The sequence below is a fragment of the Piliocolobus tephrosceles genome, chromosome 2 (genome assembly GCF_002776525.5).
Source record: "Piliocolobus tephrosceles isolate RC106 chromosome 2, ASM277652v3, whole genome shotgun sequence".
NCBI classification, from domain to species: Eukaryota; Metazoa; Chordata; class Mammalia; order Primates; family Cercopithecidae; genus Piliocolobus; species Piliocolobus tephrosceles.
The window spans coordinates 85,941,485-85,965,826 of record NC_045435.1 but is presented as its reverse complement, the minus strand read 5'-3'; the positions used below and the strand labels follow the sequence as shown (position 1 = coordinate 85,965,826).

Below are 24,342 nucleotides of genomic sequence, written 5' to 3'. Positions count from 1 at the left end.
GACACATACCCCCAGCCTGCTCTGGGTAATGGAGCAGGGGCACAGAGCTGCTGGAGGGCTTGTCCAGCCCCTGGCTCTCTATATTCCTTGCACTGCCTGTATTCCCAGGCTAGAGTTGACGGGAGCAGCTCCAGAAAAGGAGGGACAGCCAAGGGGCAGCAGGCTCGAGAAACCATTGCCTGCCTCTCCCCTCTCTGGGACACTGCCCTGCCCCAGTTTGTCTTTACCTAGAGAGCGTGTGTGGTCCCAGAGCCTGCCCCCAACAGTGCCCTGTGTAAAGTGGCCTGGCTGTCCCCATCCTGCAGAGGAGGAAATTAAGACTGGGGCAGCCCAGGGTCCTACGGATGCTGAGCAGTGCTGATCTGAGCCCCAGTCTTGAGCATCAGCCCTGGTCCCCAGCCCTCCTCCATTAGGAAACACAGTGTCATGGCTGGTCCTTGAGTGAGCAACCCTTTTGGGGGGTGGCTTGTCCCTGCTGTCCCCATTCTGGGCCATCTCCTCATGCATGCTGACTTCTTCTCCCCCTACAGCAGGGCCACTGTGAAGCCTTGTTCATTTCTGGTGCTGGTTGGCAGCCACAGTCCAGGGCTGAGTTAACCCGAGCAAGGATCCTGATGCCCGCCCACTGGATGCTTGCCTTGCTGGGATGCACCCTGTGGGAATGACTCTGCTATTACTCCATTTTACAGAGTTGTGGGCTGTAGCTTGGAGCTGTGAATGTTTGCCTGAGGTCACACTGAGTCATTGGAGGAATTCAATCCCAAACCCACATCTCACTCCACTCAGCTGTCATCTCCTTCAACTAGGGTCCTCCCTGCCCCCAGTCTCTACCTCTGGGTCCTCACCAGAGATCTGTAAGCATGGGATGAGGGTGGAGGCTAGGCAGCTAGGTCACCTTGAGATGGCCCCACCTCTCTCACAGCGGGATGACATTGTTGCCCTGGTATTGTATAGCAGCTCCCAGGCAGGCTACAAAGTTACCTTGGGAGCTGGGGACTGACTGGGCGGTCATGACCAAGCAACTCATTTTAGAAGCACTTTTCTTGGTAGTGACAGTTTTGTTCTCGCTCCCACTCCTGGAGAATTTGAAGTCTTAATTACTTTTACCCCTACAGGAGTGTGGCCTTGTCTCCCTCCACTCTGGGCCAGTTTCTTTGTGGGAGATAGATTGACAGACACAGGCCTCAGCCTCTCCTGCAGGAAGTCTTCCTTCCCACTCCAGCACACTCCTGATCATGCTGCAGCCTGTAGGGCAGATTTGTGTGTTAGTGCACCGTCTCCCCTCCCCAGCCTTGCCCCAGCACCTTCTACATCTACACTTATGTTTCTCATAGATGTGCTGGGTGAGAATCACAAGGGAGGCACCAAGGGCCTACTATGTGCCAGGTGCTATCCTGTTCAATTTACATGTACAATTTCCAACCCTAGCCTAGGAAATGGAACAACTGTGTCATCCTCATTGTAAAAATGAGGCTCAAGGGATGTGTGGCCCCTGGCTTGAGGTCCCATGGCTGCTGTGTGATTAGAGTGGGGTTATAAAACCCATTCAATTTCCATCTTATTTGCAGCCCCTGAGAAGGGAGGCAAGGGCTTCTTTGGCCTCTGAGCCCCTCGAAGCAGTCAGCCACCTCCCAGAGACTCCTTGAACTACCTGCCAAGCTGCTTGAGCCCAGGACTGACCCTCAAGTCCAGAGGCTCATTGGACCACGAGTCAGAGAAACCTGGATTCAAATTCTCATTCTGCTCCTTATAAGCTGTGTGACCTGGGGCAGGTCACAGGCCTCTGAGCTTATATGTTTTTGTCTGCAAAGTGATGGTAGAGGACTCTGAGCCTGATGCTTTCTATGCCCACCCACCCACAGCTCCTATATGACAGCCCCAAGGCCCGGCAGGAGGTAGACCATCACTGGCAGGCTTCTGGTGGCCCCCACATTGTCCGCATCCTGGATGTGTATGAGAACATGCACCATGGCAAGCGCTGTCTCCTCATCATCATGGAATGGTATGCTGGCCTGCCCTGTCTCCATACTCCCTCAGCATCCCTGTGGCCCCCAGACTCCCTGCCATGCTTCTAGAGACTTTCTTTGTTTTCCAGGTAGCAGATCTGGGTGCCACTGTAGCCCCTGAGGGGCAACGGAGCGGGCAGCCACAGGCCCTGCCTGTGGATCTATGGAGTTGGCCATAAGAACATTCCCTCAAGGGTGGGCAAGAAACCATAGGGGTTAATATGGCCTCCCTGAGTGTGATTTCTACTCTGTGAGGAGGACTAGAAGAGCTGACAGAGAAGCCTCCCAATCCCTGAATATGGATGGATGGGGGATTTGGGGAAGAACAGGACCCACACAGTTCCCTCAACTTTCTCTCCTTTTGACCTGGGTATGTGCTCCCATGGTCCCACCAGGAATTGGGTGCTTGGGGCCTAGAACCAGGAGCCAGCAGCCTTCTCCACCCTGGGCTTCTTCCTGTAACACCGTGGCTCAGCACCAGCCGTCCTTAGACTCTGGGTCCTCAGTTCCTCCCTGTCTGCCTTTCAAGTCCCCCCTTCCTGTACCGGTTAGCCAGTTCTTCACATTTGGGGTTCAGATCCTGCCTCTGCTACCCACTAGCTGTGTGACCATGGGCAGCTCTTAACCTCTCTGAATCTCTGTAACTCAGATGTAAGATGTGGGGAAGATCTTAATGTAGCGTTTACCCTGTGATTGACTCCATTCTACGTGGCCCATGTGTATTGCATATTCAATCTGCATGACTATGGGGTTGGTGCTGTCATCCCTATTATACAAAAGAGACAGCTGAGGCACAGAGAGGTGAAAGAACCAGCCCAGGATCACACAACAGCGCTCATGAAACGTGGATCCCAGGGCATGGCACATAGTAGGTGCCCAGAGAACAGTGGTCATATGATGATAATTAACATCTCATCCCACATTTGGGGAAACAGAGACTTGAATAGGGTTGGGAGTACCCAAGCCCTCACAGTCAGGTAGGGGCCGTGCCACTGGGAACACACAGGCTTCTTGGCAGGGATCAGAGCCCACCACCCTCTTCTAGTTCCAAGAGTTCAGTTCAACCCACCCAAGCTGACAACCCACCATGCACTAGGTTCTGCAAGGGACAGGGAGGGTGACAGTGGCTGTTCAGTAGGGGAGGAGCGGAGTGGTAGAGCCTGAAGCCTGGGCCTGTGATTTGGGGCAGGGGCAAGGGTACGATGATGTGCAGTTTCCCCCTCTCTGCTTATAGTCACCTCTTTTACAGCATGGAAGGTGGTGAGTTGTTCAGCAGGATTCAGGAGCGTGGCGACCAGGCTTTCACTGAGAGAGGTATGTGCATGTAGCTGGACCAGCAGGAGGATTCAGGGTGAGAGGTATGGACCAGAGAGTTGTGTGTGATGCTGGGCAAGACCCTGTTCCTCTCTGTACCTCAGTCTTCCCATCTGAATAAGAAAGGGTGGGACTCAGTGTCCAACCCCACAAGGGACTCTCTGAGTCTGAGACACTTTGTCGAAGATGAACTCTCTGTGGCTTTGGGATGGAGGCCTCAAAGCCTCTTGGTGCTGCCTTGCAGTTGAGCTGGGGAGAGGTAGTTCAGGACTGAGGAAAGAAGTTTAGATGGGTTGGGGGTATCCTCGGAGGAAACTGGGGTGTCTGGGGTGGGGCAGACATCCCAGGATAGAGAACCTGGATAGCAGGAGTGCTGTCACTGTCTTCTTGTCTTGTCCTGGCCTGCTAGACTGTGTCCAGGAGGGATGATAGAGTGGGAGCTTGACCTTTGACTGGTATCACTGACCCCCTCCTCCTCTGTTTCTGCAGAAGCTGCAGAGATAATGCGGGATATCGGCACTGCCATCCAGTTTCTGCACAGCCATAACATCGCCCACCGAGATGTCAAGGTGAGGCTCTAGGATTCAGGTTGGGGACCCAGGGAAGAGGATATTGTCACACTCCACAATCCCTGATGGCATCCAGGACCCACTGGATGGAGGCCATATTCCATAGTCACATTCAAAGCGTCCACTCTGTGTCCCAGACTATTCTTTTCAGCCTCTTCTCTAGTTTCAGCATACTCATTCTGTTCTCACCAGATGGGTCCCCTTGTTTCTTTCAAACACTGAGTAATCCCAATAGTAATGAGAATAACTGAGTGCCTGCCTGAAGCTAGCAGGCCCTGACAAGCAATCTCATTTCATTCTCACCCAGCCTTGTGAGACAAGTGCCATTACCCATTTTACAGATGGGGAAAACAAGGCTCGGAGAAAGATTAAGTGACATGCCCAGGGCTGTGTAGTTGCTGCACTGGGATTCATTCATTCATTTGTTCACTCGTTCAGCAAGAAATTTTGTGTGCACGCAACCTCAGGAAGGGGCTGCCTGATGCTGTTGGGGGTTTTTGTTTTTTTTTTTGTTCTGTTTTTTGGAGACAGAGTCTCACTCTGTCACCCAGGCTGGAGTGCAGTGGCACGATCTCGGCTCACTGCAGCTTCCGCCTCCTGGGTTCAAGCGATTCTCCTGCCTCAGCCTCCCAAGTAGCTGGGACTATAGGCACCCGCCACCACGCCTGGCTAATTTTTGTATTTTTCGTAGAGATGGGGTTTCACCATGTTGGCCAGGCTGGTCTTGAACTCCTGACTTCAGGTGATCCACCTGCCTCGGCCTCACAAAGTGCTGGGATTACAGGTGTGAGCCACTGCACCTGGCCCTGTTGGGGCTTTTGTGAAGTCACAGCCATAGCTTTGCTAGATCAGGCCCTCTGATACCAGCATTTTAAGGGAAAGAAGCCATTTGCTGAGCACTGGAGGAAGGAACAGAGATAGTGCCAGTTGGTGGGCCACCTTCCAGTCTTGAGGCTGGAAGCTCAGCGCTCCAAATTTTCTATCCTGGGAGAACTGGGTCTTAGAGGTCATCTGGATCAGATGGATGAAATGCAAACCAAGGCATTCTGCATGTACAGCACACACATGCACGTGCACACGTAAGCATGTGTGAGCACTATCAGAGCAGAGTCTGCTTCTCCTGGACCCTCTGCCCCAAGCCTAGAACATTACCTTTCTTGGCTTATTTCCTTCTCAGACTGGGCAGAGGCGAGCTGAGGTTCCAGTTGCTGCATCAGGTCCTCCCTCTGGCTGAGCACCACAACCTGTAAATCCTTGCTTTACTTGGACCCTGGCTTCTTTTTTTTCCCAAAGAGAGAAAAGTCTTCTGCAGAGAAGATTCCCTTGAATAGACTAAAACTGGTTTTCTGTTTTTATCACAATTTTTATCACAATTGAAAAGGTCAGATCTTCTCAAACAGAACCTGAGAAATAGCATCCATTGGTTCTAAACCACCACCCCATCCTTCTACTAACACCCCATCCTTCTACCCCAGCTCTGCTTAGGGGTCTCTTCTGCTCCTCTCCATGGGCCTATATCCTACCCATTCATTAAAAACCAGTTTCAGGGACAGACCTCCCCACTGCCCTCATCTGCCAGGCCCCTGGCTACTCCTGGGACACAGGAAGATCGCCCCTATGCAGCTCCTGGGGTCTGAGCAACCAGAGCCTTCTCCCCTGAGCAACCTCAGATGGGGCTGTCCTTCTAGCCCTGTAGGATTCACTCTGGGCTGGGTATGGGACATGTGTTTGGCAATACTGACTTATGAGCAGCCTGCCTTCCCCTAGCACCCTTGCTGTAGCATTTCATGGCAATGTCACGAACTCAGGATCAGAAGTTCCTGCCCCGAGGCTTTCTATGGCACTTGGTCATTCACAGTCTTGGCTGAACACCCTGCCTTGCTTCCCCTTTTGTGAATGCAGGTAGCACCTTGGGTTTCTCTGTATTTGACCCATGTTGGTGGGCAAGGCCCAGGTCTTTTTATAAATGGACCTGGCTCCTTCTGCACTGGGATGGAGTCGGGGAGTCTGGCTGAAGATCACCTTGGGGCTCTGCTCCTGCCTGGTTCCTAACTCCAAACCAATGTTTTCTCTTTCTGGCCCAGCCTGAAAACCTGCTCTACACATCTAAGGAGAAAGACGCAGTGCTTAAGCTCACTGATTTTGGCTTTGCTAAGGAGACCACCCAAAATGCCCTGCAGACACCCTGCTATACTCCCTATTATGTGGGTGAGTCCTTGGGACATGATTTGTAACTCCTCACCCCAACTTATACAGCTGTATTGTAGGGTAGCCGGTGGGTTGCAGAAAACAAAGGGTTAAAGCCCAGCAAGGAGGGAGGGGGAGAATTCTGTCTGCATGGAGGCGGGTGACGTGGGGGTCCGGAGGCTGCAAAAATATTCTCCCAAACTTCAGCTTCTGCTTTTGAAAATAGATCCAGGAAAATTCTGGCTGTGGCCTGTGAGCTGAATGACATCACAGCAGCTCTAAATATATATGTGATAAAAGGCTGCCATCAGCTCGGGACGGAGCCCAACCGCGGTTGTTTTTCTCTAGTTTTTGTCTTCCTGGGATTCATATTCAGAAAGCTGGCAGGCATTTCCTCCTAACCTGGAGGGACAAAGGGTACCGGTCACCTGCCTTGTGGGAGACAGTCACTAAAGCCAGGGCTTGGAGGTGTGCACATACTCATGTTTCCTGGAAAAGTTCCTTGCCCTTCTGCAAGTGGGCAACCCCCAGATCTGAAAATGCTCCTTGCCAAAACTGCCTAACCTAAGAGTGGGCTGATGACAGAGGGCTTTTCTTCCTCAGAAGAGGTCTTCCTGGAGGGCTGCTGAAGGGGTGGGAAGCTCCCTGAGATAGTTGAAATGGCACTCTGTTAACTAGGATGTGTTTTGCAGTATTTTAACTTAGAAATCTTCTAGCCTACCCACCTCATTGCACAGGGAAGACAGGCCCCATGGATTGGTAGCCAAGCTGATGATGGAATGCAGAGCCTTGCCCCTGTTTCCTCCTTGCCTGTGACCTAGGCTGTGCATTCTGGGAGGCAAGGGACACAGGACAGCTGGCAGGCCAAGACCCTCTCACCTACGGCAGTTTCCCACCAAGCCCCAGACTGGCCTTCTATTCTCTTCTCTTCTTTCACCAAGGTTGAGATTGGCAGAGGGGCCCAGGCCCAAGGGAGCTAGGGGTATGTCTGAAAGTGGTTGATTTTTTTCCGGGAGCTTTCTCCTCCCCCAGCTTCACACACGTGCTGCCTTTCCAAAAGGTGCCAGACGCCAGTCTGCTCTGCCCTACCTCCCAGTCCAGGCACCTGCTCCCCACCTTGCCCAGGCTTCAGGCTTCTGCCTGGGCTCTAAGACCCTTGGGTCTTAGAGCCCTGCTGTCCCTCTGCCCTGGCAGCCCCTGAGGTCCTGGGTCCAGAGAAGTATGACAAGTCATGTGACATGTGGTCCCTGGGTGTCATCATGTACATCCTGTGAGTACCTTCCCCACCCCCTGCCTCCATCTCCTGCCCTCACCCCCACTGTGAGCCTAGGACCACTTCTGTCCCCCTACCCCGTGTCCTTGGCGAGGGGCTTGTGTGTGTCACTCCTCATGCAGGCTGCCCTTCCCTTTTGGTCATGGGACACCACTCCTTCAGGTGCCTGAGGGTCTCCCCATGCCAAGGGCTGATGGCATTCCTGGTATATGCCTGGGAGTCTGGAGGGCTGGTATTATTGCCATGGTGTCTGGTTGCCTGTCTCCCCAGTCAGGGACTTTTGAGGGGAAATGGGTCCACCCTGGCACTGGTCCCACCCTATGCCAAATGACTTACCCCTTCCCCCAGCCTTTGTGGCTTCCCACCCTTCTACTCCAACACGGGCCAGGCCATCTCCCCAGGGATGAAGAGAAGGATCCGCCTGGGCCAGTATGGCTTCCCCAATCCTGAGTGGTCAGAGGTCTCTGAGGATGGTGAGTGAACCTCTCTGTCCCAGCCTGGCCCCTGCGGCTTTCATTCTGGGAAACATCACTTTGGTGTCAAACTGACCTGTGTTCAAATCTTGGCTCCCCCTCTTCCCAGCTATGGGGTCCTAGGCAAGTCCTCTAACCTTCTTGAGCCTCAGTTTCTACATCTGTCAAACAGGCTCAAAACTTGCTTCCTCAAAACTCCCTCTAACTCCTATTCCTCAATCATATTTTCTCTTCTGAGGACCACAAACAAGGCTGCCCTGTATGAGTTATCTACTGCTACTTAACCAGTTATCCTGGACATTTAGTGCTTCGAAACAAGAAATAGTTGTTAGCTCACTCTTTCTGTGGGTTGGGAATTTGGGAGCACATGCAGCCCCTGCCTCAGCAGAGCTTGTGGTCTATGGGGAAGGGTGGAGGGGCTGGCTCTGAGGAACTCTGCAACCTCACCTCTCCCCTCTCTTCCCTGGCCTCCCTAGCCAAGCAGCTGATCCGCCTCCTGTTGAAGACAGACCCTACAGAGAGGCTGACCATCACTCAGTTTATGAACCACCCCTGGATCAACGTGAGCCCCTCCTCCTCCCACGGCAGGCAGGGTGTCCAGCTGGAGTGGGTCTGCCAGGCAGGAGGGTGGTGGCTCTGCTTTGAGGCCCCAGTACAGGGCTGGAATGGGCCCATGCGCACAGGTAGATAGTAGGGCCTTACCTACAGCCTGGCTTTGCCACTGCCTCATTGAGGCTCCTTCCCAACCCCGAGCCTTAGTTTTCCCATCTGAGACTGGGAGAAGGGGATGGAGTTGGGGGAACCAGTGCTGTCCCAGGTGCCTCCAGTTTCTAATCCATGGGCATGGGGCTCCTTCCAGCAATCGATGGTGGTGCCACAGACCCCACTCCACACAGCCCGAGTGCTGCAGGAGGACAAAGACCACTGGGATGAAGTCAAGGTGGGTGGGCTCTGCCTCAGTCTCACTACAGGTGCCAGGATTTGGGCAAAAGGGACTTCAGAGGGGTGGCTACCCAGAGTCTGGGGTCTTTGGCCCCTTTCTATGCCTGGAGGACAGGGTGTCAGTGACTGTTGCAGTGGTCCAACCATGGCACTCCAAGGATTGGGCCTCACTACCCCATTCAGTGTGGTGCTCCTGGCTTACTTCCTCAATGAAATAGGGCTTTGGTACCAAGCTTGGATGATGACCTCTCTTATAACCAACAACATTTGGGAGGGTGGTCAGCCTGGTTTAGACCCAGCAGAGGAGACATTTGAACATATGGGGTAGCAGCTCCAGTGGCACAAACTCCAGGCCCCAGTGTGCTGGTTGCTCAGCGAGATGGCATTCTCTGAAGGTCTTGTGGTTCTGTGGTGGAAGTGGTTTAGTTCACTATTCCACTTACCCTTGGTGTGGTCCCAGGGAATAACTCTCCTTTTGTGCCTTTGTGAAGAAGCTCAGTGTCTACCACAGAGGACTGTAGTGAGGTCCCTCATGTGATGCAAAGGGCTTGGCCCAGTGCTGGGCACACAGTGGGCACAGAGGCAGCACAGGCTGTCACTGACACTGTTAAGGGGCTGCCCAGGCAGGGGGTGATAGTTCCTAACGTCAGTACATCCGACCTCTTAGTGCCCCCTATCCTGTCTGTCCCCAGGAGGAGATGACCAGTGCCTTGGCCACTATGCGGGTGGACTACGACCAGGTGAAGATCAAGGACCTGAAGACCTCTAACAACCGGCTCCTCAACAAGAGGAGAAAAAAGCAGGCAGGCAGCTCCTCTGCCTCTCAGGGCTGCAACAACCAGTAGCTCATGGGACCTTGGAGGAGCCTGGCCCCTCAGCCTGTGTGACAGACTAGAATGTGCTGAGGCCCTGGCCAGGAGGGCCCAGGGTCATTCTTTTAACAAAAGGATTATTTTATTGTGTTTTAATTTGTCACATGGAACTTCAGGATGGAGGACCCTGACCCTAAACCTCCTTCAGATCTCTGGCCCAGGCTCAAGCCCTAGAGATGGGCAGGGCCTAGGGGCTGGGAGCTGCCTGCTGCCATAGCAGCACCTTTAGCCAGGATGGCCTGAGTGAGGCCTCTGTGCTGTCCTGCCCTGGTGCATGGCCTTAGCTTTCTAGGCCACTGGGAGTTGTGGCTGGGCTTCCCATCTTCCACATCTTCCACAGAGACATCCCACTGCGGGGTGGGCAGATGGGCCTGGCCTTGAGAAAGGCATTGGCCATTGGTTGCCATGGTGACCAGGGACCACATTACTGCCTGTGAATGCTGAGTGAGCGAGTAAGGGAGGAGGGGCAACTGAGGGTTCACCTCTGCCTTCTTGGGGAGGCTGATTTCTCGCACACTGGCTGGTCCTCTCAGTCTCACTCCTCCTTGGGCTCCCCGAGGCTGCTGGATCTGGTCTGCCTGCTTCCCTGTGCAGTCCAGCCCTGCCTTGCTGCAGCCCAGCCCAGAGGGAACTCAGCACTCTCTCCTGAGGGAGTCCCTGGGCCTAGTTATCCCCTCACTACTCCCTACCCAAATGGTGGCTTTTCATCTGAACTTAAGGTGGGGGATATTTTTAACCTTTTTCCACTTTGGAAAATGTCACTGTAAGAAAAGCCAGTATACTTTCCCTGCACCCATCTGCTCACCAGATCTCAGGCAGGAAAGCCCCTCTCTGTTGATGTCAGGGGCTATCTTTTGGTGTACTTGTGTGAAAGTGGCTGGTTGGGAGCAGGGCCAAGAGGCTTCCCATTAACCTGAGGTCTCTTTCTTTACTCTGGGTCAGACCTGAGGTTGGGGAAGGCGACTGAGCCATGCTCAGAACATCTGGTCCTGGCTTGGGCCTGAGTGGGGCAGAGAGGGCCTTTCCTGGCTGATCAGTCCTTACCAGCCCCACCCCACCATGGTAGCCTCAGGGTGCCGAGTGCCTGGTGCTGCCTGACAAGTGCCTGACACCCAGCCTAGTTCCTTCCTGGCCCCTCTCTCACTGGCTGGAAAACCCTAGACCATGTCAGATAGGACAACACTGCTGGGTTTTACATCCAGATAGTAATAAACACCATTTCATCATTTTCTCCTGGCTCCTGGGTTTACTTTTCGTCTACAGGGGTGGACAAAAGTGGCCCAAGGGCAGCTTCTCAGACCCACTAGTGATTTCACCCCAGCTGGAGGGGGTGCCTCAGGCCTGATAAGCATGCCATGCTAACTCCAAGGCCACTGAGTCCTCGCTAGGCATAGAAAGGTCAGAAGAGCTGAGGGATGGCAGCTGCCACATGCCCCCAGCTCTGTGCCGCCCCTGTGCAGTGTGTGTGACACCTACCCCCGGTCCTGTGTGTGCCAGTGTCTGCCCACAGTGGCCACCCCCAGCTGCGTGCCAGCCTGCTGAAGGGCGGGCAGAGTGCCTGCTGCAGCACTGAGCTATTTTCAGAAACTGCCAGATTTCATTTGGCAGTGAGAATATCGAGGAGGGGAGGGGGCGGCATGCTGCAAGACTGTCTTTTGACTACTCCAGTAACAGAGCACTCTCACCCCTCAGGAGCCCTTGTGGGCAGCCTCAAGGAGGGCTCTAACTGTGGCATTTCTCTCCCAGCTCCTATCTTGAAACTCCCAGTTTTCCAAGAGCTCATCTGCTGCCTGCAGTGCTCGCTCCTCCACCCCGCTTCCTTCAGGGCGTGGGGGAGGGTGCAGGGCTGCTGGAAGGCAGGGGACAGGCAAACACGCCTGAGATGTTCTGCTGCTTCCCAGCCTGCTGACCTTGGGCAGCTTTCTTGGCCTCAGTTTCCTCAGCTGTGTCCTGGTGATGATAGTGCCCATCTCATAGAGTTATGTGGGGGATTTGAGCAGATGATGTGTGTGAAGTACTTAGTGAGGTGCCAGGTGCGTGGTTTATGCCCCACAGTCATTAGCTACTCTAACATCCTTAGTCATCAGGAAGGAAGGAAGTATCTAGAGTTACATCTAGAGTATCTGGAAGTCTCTAGAAGAAAAAGCAGCCCCAAATCTACCCCAGCAACTTTCTATCCAGACAATCAGGCCTTCCTCACCTATGGGGTTTTATTTCCAGAGCAGCATCATGTGGGCCTCCTGGGCTTTGGTTCCAGTACTGGGCTTCCAGGAGGGTGGCCAGATAAGTTCAGGAGACCCCATGGAGCCTGTGGTTCAGCCCAGCCTTCCTAGTGTACTCTACATCTGGAGGAATGCTGGTCAGATGCAAAGGTAGATGTAGTCCATCTAGTCATAAAGCTGTGGAGGCACAGATGGCCTCCCTCGCTTGGCTGCCAAGCATCCAGTGTACCTGAGATGCTGTGCTGGGTGCAAGGAAGGCTGCAGTGAGAACTTCAGACAGGGGACTCACCTCAAGGTGTTTACATTCATGTGGGAGAAGGTGAAAACATCACATGTTGAAAATGTTAAATTGGCTGGGCATGGTGACTCACGCCTATAATCCCAGCACTTTGGGAGGCCAAGGCAGGCAGATCACGGAGTCAGGAGATCAAGACCATCCTGGCCAATGTGGTGAAACCCTGTCTCTACTAAAATACAAAAAGTTAGCCAGGCGTTGTGGCAGGTGCCTGTAATCCCCGCTACTTGGGAGGCTGAGGCATGAGAAACACTTGAACCCGGGAGGCAGAGGTTGCGGTGAGCCGAGGTCACGCCACTGCACTCCAACCTGGCAACAGAGCAAAAGTCCATCTCAAAAAAAAAAAAAAAAAATGTTTAATCAAGGTCTTGATATGGTCTGTGATGGAAGAACATGGCTCCAGGAGAAGGAGGTGTCATGGGACAGTTTGAGCTAAAGAGAGAATGTATGCATCCTAGTGCTGGGAAAGGTACCTAGGTGCCTGATAGGATACAGGGTTACAGGCAGAAGTGCAGGGACCAGGGCCTCAGGGACAGAGGGACTCCCTGCTCTAGGACTTCTGTCTGCCACTCGGCTCTGCCAGTCTGAACTTCTCCCTGGGGCTGGCCTTGATCCTCTGCCTGCACTAGTGGTTTTGTTTTGTTTTGTTTTGTTTTGTTTTTTTGTTTTTTGAGACGGAGTCTCGCCCTGTCGCCCAGGAATGCAGTGGTGCCATCTTGGTTCACTGCAACCTCTGCCTCCCGGGTTCAAGCGATTCTGTTGCCCCAGCTTCCCAAGTAGCTGGGATTACAGGTGCGTGCCACTACACCCAGCTAATTTTTGTATTTTTAGTAGAGACGGGGTTTCACTATATTGGTCAGGCTGGTCTCGAACTCGACCTCGTGATCTGCCCGCCTCGGCCTCCCAAAGTGCTGGGATTACAGGCGTGAGCCACCGCGCCCAGCCATCATTTTTTTGTTTGTTTGTTTAAACCTCCACAGCTCTGGCAAAACCAGAGCTACAGAAGTCCTAGCTGGGGAGGTCATCTGCCCAGGTGTCCACATGTCAGTTTCAGGGGAGGGTTCTTATTGGTCACATTTGGCCCCTTGCTGTTGTTGGGGAGAGGGTAGGGCCCCTCCTATAACTAGGTGGGGAGGGGTGCCCTAGAGGCAGTTAGCAGAGGAGCAGATGGAAGGATTGTCCCATTATCTCCCACATCTTTTTGGCCACTTCCAAGAGCCCATGAGGATCCTGATCCAGCCGCTAGCCCAGCCCAGGGCCTGGCTCCGTGATCTCCAGCATCAGGTGTCGCTCTTACAAGCCAGGACCAGGAGGCTGGATGCCTGGCCAAGTCACACTCCTTTTTGGGCCTCAGTGTGGCTGTCCATGAAATGGGCACAAATCTCTGACAATCAGCTAGTATTAGGTGACCTAAGAAGCCAAGTGGCCACTTGTTCTCATCAGCGAGTCCAGACGCACAGGCATTTGCATGGGCTCTATGATAGCTTCCCTGGCAGCTTTCGGTAAGGAATTCCATAAGAAGCTACTTGGGAGGCTGAGGCAGGAGGATAGCTTGAACCCAGGAGCTTGAAGTTACAGTGAGCCATGATTGTGCCACTGCATTCCAGCCTGGGCAACAGAGTGAGACTCTGTCTCTTAAAAAAAAAAAAGGGCGGGGCGCGGTGGCTCATGCCTGTAATCCCAGCACTTTGGGAGGCCGAGGCGGGTGGATCACGAGGTCAGGAGATTGAGACCATCCTGGCTAACATGGCGAAACCCCATCTCTACTAAAAATACGAAAAATTAGCCAGGTGTGGTGGCGGGCACCTGTAGTCCCAGCTACTCGGGAGGCTGAGGCAGGAGAATGGTGTGAACCTGGGAGGCGGAGCTTGTAGTGAGCTGAGATCGCGCCACTGCACTCCAGCCTGGGTGACAGAGCCAGACTCTGTCTCAAAAAAAAAAAAAAAAAAAGCCATAAAAGATATATACACACGTGTGCACATGCATGCGTGCATGTGTGACATCTCTTCCCAGTGATGTTCCCCCTGACCTGGCCAACTGCCCTGATTCTGTCCTCCAAACCTGATGCTGGCTGGCTTCCAATAGCCTGGCTCATTGCTATTCTACACCAGCCCCTCTCTGCCCTCAATTCAGCCCCTTCACTGCAGTGTCAGAATTGAGCCTCAAAATGCAGCCTGCTACAGCCTCTGCAGGGGTCTCCATGCTTCCAAGCCTGCTTGAAACTTTCTTTCTGGCTGGCATGGGGAAGGGGTAGGGCAGGCTGTGTGTGGCTGTCATCAGACCTGGCCGCCTTGGGCCCGGCTGCTTTGGGCCGAGCCTTTGCATCCGTGGTGGGTCCTCGGGGCTGCCCACAAACCCAGCAGGGTAAAATTCTTCGTTTTGTCATGCTGAGCAGCCAGCATGCTTAACCAGCAGGCAGGGAAGGGTCTGGCAAGCCCACCTCCCCTGCTGTGTGTGGGATGGAGTGGGGTTGTCTAGAGCCAGGAGACCTGAGCTTTGGTTTACATGAGGCCTTGAGCAAGGCAGTTCTTATTTTTGAGGCTGTCCATCAGTAAAGTGAGAGACTGAATTAACAGGACCAGATTATTCCAGCACCCTTGACAGACATATCACTACCAGTTGATGGATTGTGAGGAATGCTCTATGTTCAAGCAGATCATGCATTTTGCCAAGCCTCAGTTTTCTTATCTGTTAGCATAATTCTCACAAGGATGGGGCAGGGCTGCAATGAAGACAGGGAGCGGGATGGCTCAGCCCAAAGGCCTTGGTCACCAGCATAGCCCAAGTGTCTGCTAGGTGATGCACTAAGCTGCCCAGCACTCTGCCAGTTCTACCCTCTCTGTGTCCCCTGACCAGGAGAAGGCAGCTGTTGACTCAAGGGAACAAGTTATCTGGGGCTCAGAGGAGCTGGTAGAGAGGTTAATTGGGGTGTGGGGCCACCTGCTGGTCACCTGGATAAGCATTCGGTGGGCACCTACTGTGTGCCACAGCCTGAAGGAACTGTGGGGGCAGGGGAGAGACCACAGCACCATAATGAATAGCTGACATTTATTGAGTGCTTACTGTGTGCCAGGACTGTACTAAAGCTTTACATGGATCATCTCAGTCCTCACATTCTCATCTTACAAATAGAGAAACTGAGTCCCAAGCTCTTAGCTGCTGCTCTCTGTGCTAGAGGAGGTCAAAGGAAGGAAATGCTATTTTTGGCTAGGGGCAATCACAGAAGACTTCCAAAAGGTGGTGACAATATGAACTCAAAGGGAAAGCCAGATTTGGATAGACAAACATTTAGGGACTTAGCTGGCAGGTACACGGGGAGGCAAGGCATTCTGTGTGAAGAATGGAGAACAAGTCTATTTACTGGGTGAGAGGCAGCCATGGCACAGGGGTCTCTCATTTCCTTGTCCCACCTCCTGTAGGAAGTCAGAATGGGGTGCTCAGGGATGAGACAATGGGCCCCTGGTAACAGCTCCTCTTTCTTAGAGCCCCCAGGGTTCTCCCATGGGTGGTGCATTCCCCCTCCACATGTGCACCTCTGGCTCCTCTGGAGATAGACCCAGCCAATGTGTCAGACAGTCTATCCATCCCCTCTTACTGCTCTAGCATTTCTGGTTGATTTGAGAGTTGGCTGTTAGAGTTGGGGCCAGATCTTTTCACATTGGACTCCCTGAACTCCCCAGGATTTGGTGAAGGAGTCCTAGGGCCCTCCACTTTTCCTTCCAACACAGCTATTTTATAGATTGGTGTCCTGAGATTTAATTTGAACAAGTTTACATGCATTAAAAAAGTTTATGGAACACTGAACTAGACATTAACAAAACTGATCTCAAATTTTGCAAGTCAGGCATTAAGATCTCCATTTTACAGATGAGAAACCAAGGCTTGGAGTAACCAAGTGGCTTGCCGAGGTTCATAGCTGGTGAGGACAGGAGGCAGGGCTCTGATGTGGCAAAATGGCTACAAGATTGTCCTTTCTCCCACGGTTCCTGCCCTCAGAGAGTCCATACTTCATGGGCGCAGGCACCTGCAGGCATTGTCTGGTGGGGCATCAGTGGTGCTGACAAGGGGAGCAGAGATGACTGGGTGGTCATGGCTGTCTTAGGCAGGCTTGCTTTCCCCTTTCTGGAGAGTTCACTCTGGACAGAGACAGTTGGGGCAGAGAGTGGGTGGTGGGACTGAGGCAGCAGGGGAAGCACTGGGAAGCCTGCCTTAGCCTATAAACCTTGCCCCGGTGTAGAGGCTGTGTAGATAAAGCAGATGACACCCCCGTTCCCATTCCTGACCTTGATCTGTGTTCACAGCAAGCCCGGGAGTAATCAACCCTCAAACCTGGCAGAGATGCTCTGTGTGGGAATGAGGCAGGCCCCTCAGCCACCTCTTGAAGCAGTGTCCCCGGTGCAGGGACTCTCCCCACCCCAGCCTCCCTTCCAGGTGACAGTACCTTGACTCATGGGTCATGTTTCCCCCATATGAGCTACTAGGGCTGGATGGAGGGTCTCAGGGCCCCCTGAAAAGGCCCAGGGGGGTGAGGGGCTGGGCTCTTAGCTCTGGGCCTGTTTGAGTCATGCCTTGGAGCTCATGTTTTAGAACATAGTGTGTGCCCGACATATCTCATACTTGACTTAGTTTACTTTTCTGTTCTTCTAGTAGCCCTCCCAGGCAGAGATTATGCCCATTTTGCAGATGAAGTCACAGAAACTTGAATAGTAGCAGAAGAAACTTCCTAGGTTCCTATGAGTGGTGTGTGGCAGGACCACGGTCTGAAGCTAGGGGCATGGAGCTTCACAATCCCCTTCCTAATGGGAAGGCTATCCCTTCCCAAAGAGTTCCAATGTCATCTGACCCCTTCCCTGATCTGGTCTAGTTGGAGAAGACGTCACAAACCCGTTCCTCCTCTGCCCTGAGCTTCTATACCCCTGGATGCCAGAGGAAGGATTCTTGGGGGTGCCCTTCTATGGCCTCTGGTCCCTGAACTTGGGCAAGGAGTGCCTGGCACCTCTTGGGATGCTTTAAAGTCAGAGTGCTTCCCTGCAGAGGAGACAGATGTTGGGTCTGAGTCACACAGCTTGGGATCCCCTTCTGACTCCACTCTGCGACCTTGGACAACTCCCTTAATATCTCTGAGCCCATTTCCTCATTAGAACATATGGATAGCAATGCCTGTCCCCCAGACTGTGAGACTGGGAGAGGTCAGGCACGACAGTTTGCTGCGCTACCAGCATGTCACAGGTCCTGAAAAAATTCACCTCACATGAGACCGCGTCAGGTGGGATGGTGTTTAAGGAAGTATTGAGTCACAGGTTAAAGCCTTCAGAAAGGAGGCTGACTTCCTGGGAGAAGCTGCAGTCAGAGCTCCTGTCTAACTGAGCCGCCCACCTGCCCTTGAGGTCTCGGTCGGTCTCTCTCTCTCTCGGTTCCTGCCAGGCCAGGCCCTAGTAGGCTGTGCAGTGGGACTGGCCAGGGCTGCTGTGAAATACAGGTGAAGCAGGTGAGGCTCTGCCCAGTGGCATCAGGCAGGTACAGAGAACCCCTCCTTACAAGGTCAGGAAGGGAGCCAGAGACTGTGGGGCATCGTACCAGCTAGTGACGGGATGGACTGGCCCAGCGTGCCTCCTTTGGGCAAGTGTCTCTGTGCTGTTGGCTGAGTCAAGTTAAGCAGACAGGACTCCTTCTACAATGATGGAGCCAACAGCCAAACAGTGGAGTGACAGAGAGGGACAGAAGGGTTGGGGGGTGGGGAGTGTCTCTGAGAAGGGGACACTCAGTCAAGGATGAATGACAAGAAGTTGATTATAAGAAAAGAGAGGTCAGGCATGGTGTCTCATGCCTGTAATCCTAGCACCTTGGGAGGCCGAAGTGGGCAGATCACCTGAGGTCAGGAGTTCAAGACCAGCCTGGCCAACATGGTGAAACCCTATCTCTACTAAAAATACAAAAATTAGCCAGGTGTGGTGGCATGCGCCTATAATTCCAGCTACTTGGGAGGCTGAGGCAGGAGAATTGCTTGAACCTGGGAGGCGAGGTTGCAGTGAGCCGAGATCGCACCACTGCACCCCAGCCTGGATGAAAAAAAAAAGGAAAAAGAAAAGGAAAGAAGGGCATCCCAGGAAGAGAGAATAGCAAGCGCAAAGGCCTTATAGTGGAAACAGCCTTTGAGATTCTGAGGAGCAGAAAAGAGCACAATATAGAGAGCGCTGGTCTCGTCTAGCCTCCTCTGGACAGAAGTGAGCATGTGGGCACTCTTATGGGACCCAAGGAAGTCAAGCTTTTTGGAGGCACCTTTCTCTAGGTTTTGCCACTGACCACCCAGAACAGAATGAGTCCAGGGCTCAGGATGGGTTGGCCAGGTGTGAATCAGCCCCCACCTGGCCCTTGACTTTACAGATGGAACACCAGCTCCTAAGATGGCTTTGATATCTAGTTGCTGGCAATAAATTAAATCCACAAAACTGTGGATGCACAGCCCATTGGGGCTGTTAACATCAGCAAAGCCAGTGGCTGTGCCTGTTTTCACACCAAGATGCAATAAGATACAACTCACCTCTGGAGATAGATTACATGGAGATAGGGCTCTGCCCTTTGGGCCTGGAAGAGAGAGGTGGATTACTGTCACTGAGCTCCTGTAACTAGGCTTGATCTTTTTTTTTTTTTTTTTTTTGAGACGGAGTCTCACTCTGTTGCCCGGGCTGGAGTGCAGTGGCCAGATCTCAGCTCACTGCAAGCTCCGCCTCCCAGGTTCCCGCCATTCTCCTGCCTAACTAGGCTTGATCTTATCAGAGTTATATGAAAGCTTGGGAGGGAGATCTTGGAGTAGAGGTGAGCAGAGATTTTCAGCAATAGTCATACACTCTAATCTCAGCAAGCAAGAGACAAGCCCCTCCTCCCTCTAGCCCATGAGTCAGTGCAGGCTAGGGGCCTGGGCTAGGAGTACTGCCAAGGGATGAGGGGATCCCAAGGTGTTCTTCCTGGGACAGCCATCTTCCTCCTATGGCCACCTTTACCAGCCTGCCCTGAGAAGGTTTTCTTCCTTCTGTTGCTCTGGAAGTCAGGTGGGTTTCTGACAGAGTTAGTTCCATGGAATAAATACTTCCCACCTGAAGCTGGGAGGGCTGCCTGGAGGAGGTTAGGATGCCATGCATGTGTGAAAGGGGGTTTAGGGAAGGAGCAGACAGCCAGTTTCCACACTCTGGAGAGATGATAGTCAGAGGTCAGCTGAATTGTCCAAGGTTGCCTAGAAGGTTAGTAGCTGGATCTATGAACAAAAGAAGGCTCCCTGGAGATGGTGTGAATCATAGGGGCAGAGGAAGAGGGCATTAGGACTGGAGGGACTTAGAAGAGCTTGTGGTTCTAGCTTCAGGACTTGTGATGATTCCTCCTTAGAGTATGATTACCCTTAGAAAAAGATGGTACCTCTTGGGCCTCTGCAGTTTCTTGCCTCCATGTTTGTCCTCTTGTACTGGCCAAACCCAGTCCTCCAAGGATGGAAGTAGATCCAGGAAAAATGAAAGTTGACACAGGCATGGTTCAGAAACAGCTTGAGAGCTGGAATGGGCAGGCAGTTCTAAACAGACTTCAAGACAGTCAGAGCTGGGAAGTACTATTTGATTTTCATTTTATAACTGAGAAAACTGAGACTCAGAAGCCAGCTACCCAGCTTCAACTGTCTCGCCCAACATTGCAGCCCCTGACCACTGGCTGGGCCACCTTGCCTTCCCTGGTCTTAGAGTTCCCTCTCAGGTCTTTCTGCCTCTCACCTTCTCCTGTAGAGCTGTTTTCCATTTTTGCTTATTCCTGAAGGGGACTGTATCAGTGACTGTTTTTGTGGCATCCATAGCTCTTAATTAGGCTTCCTTAGGCCTCCTTTCAAAAGGCTTTGAGTGAAAAGACCATCAGTATTTGGCACTGGGATCAGTGTAAGGGGCTCTGCCCATAGCATGGAGAGAAGTGCAGATGTGCAGGGAGACTGGTGCTGAATTACTGGGGCCTAGAGAGCCTGGAGGCCTGAAGAGGGTTTTTCGGACCCCATCCCATGCATGTTCTGCTGGAACCCAGAGGCCCTTCAAGCCTGAGAGCCCTGGCTTCTGGGCTGGCTACTGATGTCCCCCTGCCTACAACTCTCAGGACTACAACTGCCCAAAGGCTGGACACTAACAGGGATTTCTTGGGTGCATTCTGTGGTTGGAGTGGGGCTGTGGAAATGTTGGATGCCATGGCCTGGCTAAGTTGAAGTCCCTACTCTCCGGCTGGAAATGCGGCCACTGCCTGTAGGCTCTACGGCATAAGGATGTCTTTCAGAGAATCAGGGCTATGGAGATCATGAGAGGAGAGTAGTAGTTTTGCTTGGCCTTGGGACTTGAGGTGGGTTTGGAAGGAATGTGGAAGGTCAAAGCAGAGAGGACACAGCATGACTCTGGGAATAGTCTTGCTGATTTGGGTGTGGGGAGTATGGCTAGGAAAGGGCAGGGCCTCTCTTAAGCTTTAAGTGCCCAGCCTGGGGTGGAAAAATAAATGCCAGGCTGAGTATGGACACCACTCTGGAGGCAACAGGGAGCCATTAGGGTTTCTTGGACTGAAGAGAAGTGACAAGAGAGTGGTTTGGGGCAGCTTAGCCTGGGAATTGGCAATGACGAAGCCAGAGTGGAGGAATTCTCCTCACAATTTCTCCCAGATTCAAGTAGCACTGCCTCAGGGTAGATGTTCCTCTCCAAGGGTGACTGGGACTGTGGATGGATGCTCAGAGACAACCCAGGATGATTCCCATGCAAATCATTATTAACCCCTGGCTCATGTCCGCCCTTGGTTAGAGTCTTCCTTGACAAGCTCTCCCTGGGGCATTCTTAAACCAGCACCAGGTGGGTTTTCCAGGTGAGCTGGGCAGTTCTCATGCTGCCAGACCTGAGGTTCCCCACAGCCTAGGACTTCTGTCCAATGGAAGGAAAAAGGAAAACTGGCATTATTGACAGATGAATCCTGAACCCCTCAGCTCATGTAAGCAGTCAGAGGCAGGTGCCATTCACACCCATTTTATACCTAACATCTCCCGATGAGCCAAGTCTTCTCAGACTCCACAGTCCCTACTGGTCCCTTGACTCTGGGGTTTCCCTGGCTCTGGGCTCCATCAGAACCTCCCTGGGGCCCCTACCTTGAGAACCTGCTTGAGTGTGGATGGTGCCTGCATTTACTGTAGGCTTCTTGAGTGATACTGCTCCACAACTGGGTATGGGGAGGTTGGCCCCAGGTGGCCACCTCTAGCAGTCTTTTTCTGGCTGGTGGTTGCCAGCATCAAGAACCACCATCACTTCTCCCACCTTTCAAGAAGCCCTCAGGGTTTTCTCTGCATTTAGAAAAGAGCACAAAAACATAGGCTATATCCTGGAAGTGGGCAGGGGATAGGGGAAAGCCTCTCCCACTTTCCTCTTCCCCAAAGTATCTTCCACAGCTTCCAGACTTATTACTAAGACTGTGTCACAGTCTTAGGTTTGATAGTGCCCACTCCAGGTTCTTCAGAAGTTTGAAGGTCAGCCTCTTAAAGATTGTGGTTGCTGATTTCCCTGGATATAGAGAAGGGGTTTTGGTGTCGGGAAGTCCTCAGAATTCTGGGGATGGCTGCTATGGCTGATCTTGGACAAGTCTCTTCTGTTCTTTGCAATCTCAGTTCCCTTGACTGTAAAATGGCCAAAATTATGCTCACAGGATTATTGGGAGGATTTCATGTGAGAATACATGAGAAAATACCATAATTACAGAGTCTGGTGCTCCAAGAATAGAATTACTTCAGGTTAGAGGGGAGTTGGGGGGCCCTGGACCAGCTCTACAGAATGGGGAGGCAAAAGGGGCTGGAGGGCAGGTAGCATCTGATCTGACAGAGAGGGCCAGAGCAGTTATATTCATCCAGGGTCTCCTATGCTGTGCCCAGGTCTCTGCTGTACAATGCCTGCCCTGCAGACATTGAGGGTAGTCTGCTGTTTACCTAGAAGAGTTTATATAAATAATAGTCAAAACCTTGGGGTCCAGGGAGCCAGTACTGGGAGGCCAGTGGCCAGCCTGGAGGAATAAGAGAGTAGGTGGAGAGAGCTGGAGACATAGTGCTCTTTTCCAAAGGCCACACCTATGCTCATGAACTTGGGTTATGCTTCAGGCCTTGGGTGCTGGGGGACAGCCCAACAGGAATGAGAACGTTTCCTAAGCAAACGATAAACTCTGAGGGCACTACCTGGTTCCAGGCCCAAGGAAGGCATGCTTTCAGCCCCCTGTTCCAGCCTCGTCTCCCGGCAGTCCTGGTCCATCTTACTAAGCGCAGATCCACACGCCTCATGCTCCCCAGGGCCAGTTTTGTAAGCTCAGAAGTCAAGGCCTAACCTGAACCTGATGAATGAATCAGATCAAATTCATGCTGTATGCTCCCAGGCCTGATTTCTCCAACTCCTCCAGGCCACATCCAAGGGGGAGCTACAGAAATGTCCATGCCTCAGCTTCCATGAGGAATAGCATTCAGCAGTTAAGGTCTGTGATGGACTCTAAGAACAGTGCCAGGGCTGGGCGCGGTGGCTCACGCCTGTAATCCCAGCACTTTGGGAGTCCGAGGCGGGTGAATCATGAGGTCAGGAGTTTGAGACCAGCCTGACCAACATGGTGAAACCTGGTCTCTACTAAAAATACAAAAATTAGCTGGACGTGGTGGCGTGTGCCTCTAATCCCAGCTACTCAGGAGACTGAGGCAGGAGAATCGCTTGAACCCGGGAGGCAGAGGTTGCAGTGAGCCGAGATTGCGCCACTGCACTCCATGCTAGGTGACAGAGTGAGACTCTGTCTCAAAAAAACAAAGAACAGCGCCATAGGTTTGTCCATTGATCACTGTCATGATCAAACAAGTCGCTTCCAAAAGGAGCCAGCATGTCACATGGCAAGAGTGGAAACAAGAGAGAGAAGGCAGAGGTGTCATACACCGTTTTTTGTTGTTGTTGTTGTTGTTTCTTTCTTTGAGATAGAGTCTCACTCTGTTGCCCAGGCTATAGTGCAATGGCACCATCTCAACTCACTGCAACCTCCACCTCCTAGGTTCAAGCTATTCTTGTGTCTCAGCCTCCAAGTAGCTGGGATTACAGGGGTGCACCACCACACCCGGCTAATTATTGTATTTTTAGTAGAGACTAAATGTTTCACCATGTTGGCCAGGCTGGTCTGGAACCCCTGACCTCAAGCGATCCGACTGCCTCGGTCTCCTAAAGTGCCGGGATCACAGGCGTGAGCCACTATGCCTGGCCTTCATACACTTTTAAATAACCAGATCTCAGGTAAACTCACTCATCACCACTGGGATGGCGCTAAGCCATTCATGAGGGATCGGACCCCATGATCCAAACAGCTCCCACCAGGCCCTACCTTCAACACTGGGGATGACATTTCATCGTGAGATTTGGCAGGGACAAATATCAAAACCATTTCATCATAGATGGACATGTAAGAGGGAGAGAGGCACCAAGGTGACTGCTAGAGTGTTGCCTTGGGCTGCTAGAGAGATGGAGGTGCTGTCTCTTAAGATGAGAAGACTGTGTGTGGAGGGGATGGTTTGCAGCACTGGCCACTCTCATTTCAAGATAGTATTAGACATTCAAGGTGTCAGGAAAGCAGTTGGAATGATGGAGCTTGGGGCACAGCTTTGGAAGACATCATGATTTATAGGGGGTCCAAACCCACAAGATCAGACAAGAGGAGAGAATGTGGAGAGAGACGAAAAGGGGACTCAATCCTGCGGCAGAGGTTGGGGAGACATGAAGAATCCAGAAAAGTAAACAGAGAGGGAACAGCCGGCTAAGAGAAAAACCAAGAGAATATGGTTTATTGGAAGTTTCTAAAAGCAAGTATTATAAGAATGGTCATGGCTGGGCGGGTGGCTCATGCCTGTAATCCCAGCACTTTGGAAGGCTGAGGTGGGCGGATCACGAGGTCAGGAGATCGAGACCACCCTGACTAACACGGTGAAAACCTGTCTCTACTAAAAATACAAAAAAATTAGCCAGGCGTGGTGGCATGCGCCTGTAGTCCCAGCTAATCAGGAGTCCCAAGGCAGGAGAATCGCTTGAACCCGGGAGGCGGAGGTTGCAGTGAGCCGAGATTGTGCCACTGCAATCCAGCCTGGGAGACAGAGCAAGACTCTGTCTCAAAATAAAAGAAAATAAAATAAATAAA

The 24,342-nt window shown here is 52.5% G+C and overlaps 1 protein-coding gene across 4 annotated transcripts in view; it reads left to right on the top strand.

Moving 5' to 3' along the window:
• Positions 1–10,866, top strand: part of MAPKAPK3 (MAPK activated protein kinase 3) — a 37,876-nt gene extending 27,010 nt beyond the window's left edge. For 2 of the 4 annotated variants that reach the window (XM_026448021.1, XM_026448019.1), the window contains exons 3-11: positions 1,863–2,002; positions 3,256–3,320; positions 3,810–3,889; positions 5,974–6,097; positions 7,271–7,346; positions 7,698–7,822; positions 8,299–8,384; positions 8,682–8,762; positions 9,457–10,866. In XM_026448021.1, coding sequence (XP_026303806.1) covers positions 1,863–2,002; positions 3,256–3,320; positions 3,810–3,889; positions 5,974–6,097; positions 7,271–7,346; positions 7,698–7,822; positions 8,299–8,384; positions 8,682–8,762; positions 9,457–9,609 — 930 coding nt within the window. In that variant the 3' untranslated portion in view covers positions 9,610–10,866. The remainder of the gene's footprint in view (positions 1–1,862; positions 2,003–3,255; positions 3,321–3,809; positions 3,890–5,973; positions 6,098–7,270; positions 7,347–7,697; positions 7,823–8,298; positions 8,385–8,681; positions 8,763–9,456) is intronic. The other 2 variants (XM_026448020.2, XM_026448022.1) reach the window with 2 other exon arrangements.
• Positions 10,867–24,342: the final 13,476 nt, after the last annotated feature.